At 40.0% G+C, this 9114-nt stretch overlaps 1 protein-coding gene across 2 annotated transcripts in view; it reads right to left on the bottom strand.

The window, feature by feature from the left end:
- The window catches only part of IDE (insulin degrading enzyme), a 55805-nt gene that overhangs the window by 11023 nt on the left and 35668 nt on the right, over positions 1–9114 (bottom strand). Inside the window, exons 13-16 of one of the 2 annotated variants that reach the window (XM_018558702.1) lie at positions 8758–8840; positions 4810–4954; positions 2590–2700; positions 1298–1418 (exon numbers count right to left, since the gene is read on the bottom strand). In XM_018558702.1, coding sequence (XP_018414204.1) covers positions 1298–1418; positions 2590–2700; positions 4810–4954; positions 8758–8840 — 460 coding nt within the window. Of the gene's footprint in view, positions 1–1297; positions 1419–2589; positions 2701–4809; positions 4955–5319; positions 5465–8757; positions 8841–9114 lie in introns of both variants that reach the window. The other variant, XM_018558701.1, reaches the window with a different exon arrangement.

Consider the following 9114-nt stretch of genomic DNA (forward strand, 5'->3'; position numbering starts at 1 on the left):
GAGTAGGAGGACTAAACTGTGGTCATGTTTGTATGCAAGACAACAATACCTACAAGTCCAATACAAATCTGCAAATAGAGCAGAACACCATTTATCAATGACTACACCCTGAATGTCTTACTGGTAGCATGGCCAACAACTGAAAGAAGCAAAAGACTTTATTAGCAGGGGAAAGCAGCAAGGTACAGCAAAGCTTTTCTTCCCATTTGTGGGTGCATCCGAAATCTGACTGCAGTATCTACAGAACTCCAGAAACAATGGTTTTGGATTCTGTGGATAAAAGTTAGAGCCTTGTTCAGGTTAGTAATGTGTTTTGTGACCACACTGCTGAGATTTACCCTTCAAACTTCTGTATCCAATAACCAGTTAAGACACAGGCAAGACACTTCCCATAAGGGATCGAAGGAGGGGGCTAAACCTTCTGTCTGCATTACATTGATGTCTTGATCCTGTTGACCCATTAACCTTAAACTTTCTCTCCCAGTGACAATACTGTTAGCACAACAGAAGTGAAGGTAAAGTTCCCAAACAGATGGACAATGGCTGCAATAAATCAATATGGTAGACGCTCCAACCCTTTCCCATGCGATCTGGAAAAAATAAAAAATAAATATACGGACACTGGCACTTCTGTAATAAAGAGCCAATGACATTTGGAAACATTTCTGTGATAATTTAAAATCCCACAAAATTTTAAAAGGTACTCCACTGCAGCCAGATTGTCATAGGAATTAGGGACGGGGTGCAAACTATTGTCATAGTATTCCGGGTAACCTCAGTTTGCTTCAGTGTGTCTAGGTAAAGAGGCAGTGGCTAAAGAGGAAACGCTGTGCTTAGAAGCAGGAAACATTTGGCCAACATTCTTCTCAGGCATAAATTTGAATGAAGAGAACCTCAACTTGGTTTGAGATTAATCTTGGTGTAGCACAATAAAGTCAAGTTCAAAATTGGAGCAATTAAGCAGTGCTGTGGCCCGAGAGTGCATTTACATGCAAATATACTGCGTTTGACTAGAGTGGAGCATATATGTCATATCATGGGTTCTCAACAAAAAGGTACCCACACCCTCAACGGTACTTCAAGGACTACACACACTTTAGGTACTAGGTGGAATGGTGTGGGGTGTCACTGTTTATAGTCGTGAGAGGAGAGCAGTTTTTAATTGCCAACAAGGAAACACATTCCATTTCTATTTGCAATCCAGTGTGATGGTTTACTGTACTCTGCACATAAGCTTGTACATCTCCTTCCCATCTACTGAACAAGGAGATTTCAGACTTGTGTCTCCAGAACATACCCTCTAGAGCATCCCTGAGCTCATCTTTGGTCCAGGCCACTTCAGTCATTAGCACTCTCAGGTAATACATGGCATGCTGATGGGGTTGCTCTGCCCGGAAGTTGTTTAGAGACCGCATGTACTGCAAAACAAGAGCCAACTCCATATCAGAATATTAAAACTTGAACATTTTACACAATCTGTCCCAACATATTGCGCTCATCAGATGAGTTAATACCGCAGTTTCAATTAGATCTCATTCTAATAGAGCTTGGAAGTGTGATGTTAGGATGAACTCTAATCCAGTGTCCTTGCCGTTTTGCCAGCTCTACTAGGATAGCCTGTTGAAAAGTTTTTCTTGTGACAGCCACAAAAGGGTATTAAGCACTTCTGAAATTCACAATAACCAAACTATTTCACAATTTAACCTCCTTGCAGTAGAAGAAACAAAAAAGTAAGCTTTTAAAAATGTAACAAGGGCATTGCCTGCAAAGCAAGAAATACTCCCCTGATCTGCTGTATGCACCACCCAACTCCTCTGCACTGGAGATAATCTTCCAGAAAGCTTTTTGGTATTTGACGCTTTAGGAGTGTTGGATGCCAGTGTCACATGCTATGTTCTCTGGTTCCATGCACTGTGGGCCAATGGAAGCAACAGCAGTGTGCAAGCAGGGAACCACGCATCTGACACCCAAGTATGCCGAATATCTTTCAGCAACGTCATCTTCAATGCAGACACATTTGGAGGGGTGAGGAGAAAGACAGGTGAGGTGCTTGCTTTGCAGGAAATGTCCCACAAAAATACAGAGCTGCTTTAATGTTGTGGGGCAGAACACAACTCTTGTAAGATCTCTTAAAACCTTCACAAAAATTGAAAAACCTCCTTTCCCTATCCATCTGCTTTTCAGAATATTACCTTCAAAACTACAGGTGTACATTAATGGTCCACGCACCTAACCGATTTTTGAGCTGTGGGTGGATCGTGGCAGATTCAAACGCCATGATGTCTTAATGCAGAACGTCACCACTTACTTTGAATTAGAACGAGCAAGGGTTAAAAATCTGCAATATTTTACTGCCTTGTGTCCCCACTGGGAAGGTTTCCCAACACCGGAAGGAAACCTCAACCTGTCCTGGTGGAAGAGGAACGGGAAGTCCCAAACTCCATGAGGGACACAGATAGCAAGAAACCTAAAATAAAAGGGATGAAGCCATTCCCCACTATAACTATATACTACAACACCCCCAGAAAACATTTTGGCTGTGTATGTATAACATTTTAAACAATGACAAAGCCTGAAATAAAAACTTACCGCCTCCTTTATAATCTCAAATCGCCTTTCATCTATTTCAAAAGTGGTCATTTTTTCAATGATTTTCTTTAGTAAGATGTGCTGTTTGTCATTATACCCTTTCACAGAGAGCTGGAAAATAAGCCATTTTTTGTCAGTATATCACTGTAACTGGTCTCTAGTGCCTAACCAGTATATTTCTATAGAAGTGCTTATCCTGACATGCTTACAACTACGAGAAGTTGTCAGTTTGAAGCGAGAGAAGAAAAACCTTTTTACTTTGTATTTATAATCAGGAAATGGTCAGCAGGCTCACTATTAGCACTGCATATTTCACCCACCACCGGGGACAGGTCTTTAAAACATACATGCAGCAACGACGGAGGCTATAGGGCTAGTGTACACAGGCCTTCGAGTTCAGTTAAGGTCAATTAAAGATCAATTAGTGCTTTGCTTTTATTCATCCACATCAAATGTATGGTGAATGCATCTCAAAAGCCAGAGTACACCAATCATTAGTCTATTAAATCAGGTTAAAGACCAGGTAAGTTGTCATAATACATACATTTCTTTACACACCAACCCAAAATAGTTTGAGGAGGAAGCTTTAGACATACAGTGGTAAGGGATAGAGCTCGTTATTTAATAAAGTAATAAAGTAATTGCAGTAACTCAAAGCATTGCGTAATTTTGCCCACTTTGAAATTGGGGGGGGGGGGATAAAAAAAATTAAATATAATATAGATATATAATATAGTAAAACCCCATATTGGCCTCTTATGATTTACTGCATACCACTATTCTTAATAAGCAGGAATGCATCAGTAAAAATACAAAATCCAATTCAATAACTTCTCTCCTCCATTTGTTAGTAAAAGGAGCTTGCAGTGTTTAGTAGTATGCACTAGCAATATAATGATCTTTCATGAATGCCCATGTTCTTAAACACCTTGTTTATATAGGATGTTAACAGGTCCCCGTTATTTACCATACAGGATAGCATGAAGTCAACCCCTCCAGTGTTTATCCATTCCAGACGGACATCCATTTGATGGATGGATGACTTTTACAAACTCCCCCAAAAATATAAAATGCATTGCACCAGGTAACCTTGCTTAATACACAGAGACCATAAGAATATCCCAATACGGTGGACATCCATCCCTGCTGTTACAACTTGATATAAATTACATGTCAGATGATGTTCTATTACGCATTAAACTTTAACAAAAATAGGAGCTAAAACATGAACCTGTGGCCATGCTAAGGACATTCAAGTCCTTACATATTCATGCAAATGGAAAAAGACTTAAAACAAGCTTGCATTGAACTCTGTAGCTGCAGGCACTGTGAACCAATTCATCCTCAGATGTTCACAGCAGAAGCACAAAAAAGTAATTGTCTACGCCAGTTCAGCTAGCTCTGCTCCCACCTCCCGGCAGGGATTCAGAAACAGTCTAGTCTTCTAACCTCTACTTTAAACATAGAGCAAGGGGTCTGGAAGAGGGAGCATAGCTGCTCAGACAGACAATAACTTGAATGACTTCCGTGCCTCTGCTTTGAACTTTAAGGATGGATGCTCCTCAGTGCCTGCAGCTACAGAGGTCAGGAAGGGCTTATTTTAAAATGCATTTGCGAAGAATTTGGAAATACTTTTATGTCCATAGCCTGTCCACTGATCCACTTAAATGACCCATTGTAGTACTGCCTCTCATCTCTAGAATGTATCTGTCAAAACTAGAGTATCCCCAAATGTGTGTCCATCCCACGTAGCAGACCGCCATGCACTGAAGTGAAGCCAGGTGAAAGTATCTCACAGACTGCAAGATCATGGTCAAATCCTATTGAAAGCATACAGATCATACAGTAAGCATGGCCAACATCAGCCTCAGTGAATTAGTAAAGCAAAGCGCTCAGAATTTTTCAAGAGTATAAGCAACACACAAGACCAAAATTCTGGGCACCCTGGAACTCATTTTAAAAAAACTGGGAGCAAAGGAAGAACCTGATTGGCCATTCTGGGGCAACTGACACTTCTTTCCTTCAGTTTTTATAAATGAGGTCCTCTAGGTGATAGGAAAAATAAGCCCTTAAAGATAACGCATAAATAGAAGCACAAGGCTTTTGCTAATATACTAGGTGCATGGTAAAGCCAAATAAAAACCCCACACCGTTCTGTACATAAATATGCCTTGCCATGCCTTAACTGGAAGTCTAAGCTTCCATGTTACTCTTACTTACAAGAATTGCATTCATAGCTGATGCAATGCCATAGTTGACACCTGCGAGACGCGCTGCATATGTATACTCTTTTAAATCATCCTTCAATAACCTTAGAAACAGGTATGTCATGTTGCAATGGAGGGGGTCAGCATAAATGTAACGACTAACGAGAAAAAATAAAAACACAACAGGGAAAAATAAAAAAAAATGTAAAAACAGATGAGGAAATTAAGCTTGGTACTGCAAGCAATGAAATGATGTGGATGGAGGACCTTGACAAAAAGAGTATGGATATGCAGCATCGGGGTTTTGGTTGTCTCTGGGATCAGACTATCTGAACGGAGATCAGTCTCCATCATATTTTCACATGTAAAAGGACTTTGTTGACGAAGGCTGAACAAATACTACTATGAAAATGTAGACATGGGGAAGAACGTAATAAGGTTCAGCTCCTCCCTGGAGAGGCAGGCTGTACAGGGAGGAGGCAGTCAAGATGGTCTTAGATCAGCCTTGGATTTGGGTACTTACATACATCCCATAGACGGTATTTTGGAGGTCATAGTTCAGGCCGGCTAGCTCTGCTGCATATGCATACTCGTTGAGAGAATCTTTAAGCAGTTCAATGTACAAATAGGCCATGTTACAATGCAAAGGATCCACATAAGCAAATGGGCTGAAAGAAAACATTGAAATTAAGTCTGACTTTAGTCATTTCATGTCTAATGTTCCAATTTTTGTCTGTCTAATTTTCTTAATTACATTTAGGAAAAAGCAACCTGCAGAACAAATTCCATCAGGCTAGTACCACAAGTAGCTCTATCCTGGATTTATGCAATTCTAAAGGCTCCTGGAGTACATGGAGATTGGAACAGAGAAGCGTTTTGTTTAAAATGCCATAGCCCCTCAAAGGTGTAAGCATACAGTCAGAACATCGACAGGCTAATAATGGGATTGGAACAACCTACAGCAAGAATAATCAAAGAGAAATAAAAGCGCAAACATTGAAAAAAAAAAACAACCTCTACTATATCCAGACATACAAAAGCAAGTTTAAACACTTTCCAACGTTTTCCTTTCTCCGGACATCCCCTGAAAATTCTACTTCAACCCTCTGCTTGTGCAAATTGTCGGTCTTACAAAAGCAGTCTTCAGAAAACTTCAAGCACATATGCAAATAAAATCCTGATGGTTCTAGTCTAGTGGTCTAGTTGTACACCCCCCCAGAATAAAATCCTGATGGTTCTAGTCTAGTGGCCTAGTTGTACACCCCCCCAGAATAAAATCCTGAAGGCTCTAGTCTAGTGGTCTAGTTGTACACACTCCCAGAATACACTCTCCTGAAGGGATCAGCAATAGGTAGCCATATCTAGAGGAGCACCGGCAAAGTTACTTGAAAATCGGGAGGATTTTTTCTCTTTAACATTTTTAAATCACTTATTAGTTCCCTACTGTCACTGTGTGTTGTAAAGTAGTCAAGGCTCCAAGCTTGCTCCTGTGATAGACTACAATCTCGATGCAAACTAAAATGTGAGATTGTAGTCCATCAGGGGAGCAAGCTTGGATCGGTGGCTACTTTACAACACACAGGGACCATGGGGAACTAAAGTAGACACCCTCCAGAAGGAAGGACAGTGTCAGCACCAATTCAGAGATGATTTGGAGGATCTACAGCCGAGTGATACACAAATCAGATCCATTTTTGTTCATAGTTAAGGTACTTAAATGCATTTTTGACAAACATCACAAAAATAATTTCCTGGCTCATTGGAGTAAGGAAGCGAGCTCATTAAAAAATACTTTTCATGGAGAAATAGCACAGTGCAAGCCAGGCAAAAGTCCAAAGCGGAATATGACATTTACTTTTACCCTTAAAACTTTACTTTATTCTGCCGAAAATACAGGAGTATACAGTAAGAAATGACACACATAGCAGTCATGGGTTATTGTGCAGTTGGGGGAAAAAGCTTCATTTGCTGGATCCTTGATTCAGATTAGGAGACAAAATAAGGAGATCTTCCAATTGGAAAACACACAGAAAACCCCACACGTGTTCAAACCCATTTCCTGTTCTAGCGACAAATAAGGCAGGACAGGGATTCAGTGGAAGTCAACCCAGTGGGGATTACAGGCCAACAAGAAAAAAAAAAAAAGTCTGAAAGAGGTTCCAACACTTGACCACTCTAAAAATAAAGTCTTTAAATACAGACCTTAGTAGGACTCCAGCAAACACTCCCCAGAATATGAAGAAATCTACTGGACAGGTTTTAAATACTTTGGTAATACTTGCTGAATGCCATAACATTTCCTTACTACACTTAAAAACAGCAAATAAACTTACTGAACAGGGGAAAAAAAAAAAAAAAAAAGAAGAAGAAGAAGAAGAAGAAGAAGAAGAGCAAAAAAAAACCAAAACACCTCGTTATTCAAGCTACTTTCAGACTATAGCATGAACCAGTGCAATATAATGAGAATGAATACAATTCAGAGAGAAGCAAAAAGTTAATTAAAAATAGATCAACCTTCATTAAACCTTGAAATGTGCAGATTATAAAACCAGAACATAAAAATAGTCCAGGGGAGAAAAAAAAAAAAAAAAGGCATCATCAGCACTACATGTTAATTAAACCCAGCCATTATACACTATATTGCCCTACGTCAATCACCAACACATGAAGCTTAATCAACCTGCCAAATACCAGACACCAACCCCACAATACTATCACTGTGCAGACATTTAGCTATAATGAAAAGGAGCTGCAAGGTAGACAGATCAAGGAGCATTATATACAAAAAGGCAGAAATCTATATACTATATGAACATAATCCTTGCTAAACCCTTTGCTTCATAATTAATTCAGCAGTCGAACGCTAGTCTCTCTGGCAAAGACGACAAGAATGAACAGTTGCCGGCCCTGTAATCTCGTGTCCCCTGCGAGGACATTATATTACCACTATGCTGTTATGCCTGAACATGCAGGCTAAAATACAAGACGCTATAAGAAACCCTTTATATGCTGCAAAGTTTACTGACCCTGTCCTGTGGCACTGGGATCAGGAAATGTGAACGGAAGCTTCATGACCTAGCAACTCTCTGACCTGGAACAAGCATGTAGCCAATGAAGTCTGAATTCCCATCCTGTGTGGTTATTCCAGCTCAATAGAGCAGGGGTAGGCCACCTCGGTGCTTCAGCAGCGGTGAAACTACAAATGCCATCATGCTTCTGCCTCTGGGAGTCATGCCTGTCAAAGTCTTGCAATACCTCAAGGGATTTGTAGTTCAACAATAGCTGGCGTGCAGAGGTTGCCTACACCTGCAACAGAACAAGAGGAACTGGTGAGATCTTTGGGGGATCACCGAGACAGACACTCCAGGAGTGTCATTTTCCATTCCTACTTCAGGGGAGCATTTCTCAGCCATGGTGCAGGCAGCAGGAGAGGGAAGTATTTTCTCTCCTTTACAGGTATGTGCTTTGTTATGTTAATAATGTGACAGGTCTCTCCAAATGTATGCTATAAACATAAAATAACAGACACCACAATAAACATGTCCAGAGCAATATTTAAACCTTGCAGAGCATTCTACTGAGCAAAATGCTAGAAGAGGAAACATTTCTAACAAGAACTGCTTAATGGGTAATATATGAGCATTAGTGACTGGCGGAATTTAATTACACCCATAAATACAAGCTAAACTGTCTCCATTTATGGTCGGCACAGATTATGAGAATTTTACTGCAGATCAGGCAATAAAAATATATGAAGATAAAGTGCTCGGTGTCAGCACATTAGATGATTTTGCCGATTATGGCCATACCACACAAATATTGGTGAATGCTTATTACCCGGGCTTGGAAAACATAGTCTCGAGAAATGAGTAGACAAATGCTGGCGGGGGTGTTTGCTCACAATGTAAATAACGTCTAATTGCAGCTGCATAAAAATGAATGACACAAAGATGCTACATACCTGAAAAACTCAAAGTTGAGGCATGCCTTAGGGAGGAAGAATTTATCATCCTGCTTGAACCATAGTTTGCTCATTGCATTGTCCTACAAAACCAGAAATAAATATAAGGCACAGAACTGGAAATGGTTAGCTAGCCTTGTGTTTACAACCAAACATAAGTCAGATTATTCATTTTGAGAAGTCAATATCCATTTTTTTTAAATTGATATATGCATCCGAAATAAGGAGATTACGCTTACTTCCTGTTTCAATGACACCCTGATGCAGATAGTCAATGGGACAGGACGTGAGGAGAAAAATCTACCTACAGGGAACATGGATGGTGCTAAAAAAAAAAAAAAAAAAAAAAAAAAAAAA

The sequence above is a fragment of the Nanorana parkeri genome, unplaced genomic scaffold (genome assembly GCF_000935625.1).
Source record: "Nanorana parkeri isolate BGI_ZX_2015 unplaced genomic scaffold, ASM93562v1 scaffold353, whole genome shotgun sequence".
Classification (NCBI taxonomy): Eukaryota; Metazoa; Chordata; class Amphibia; order Anura; family Dicroglossidae; genus Nanorana; species Nanorana parkeri.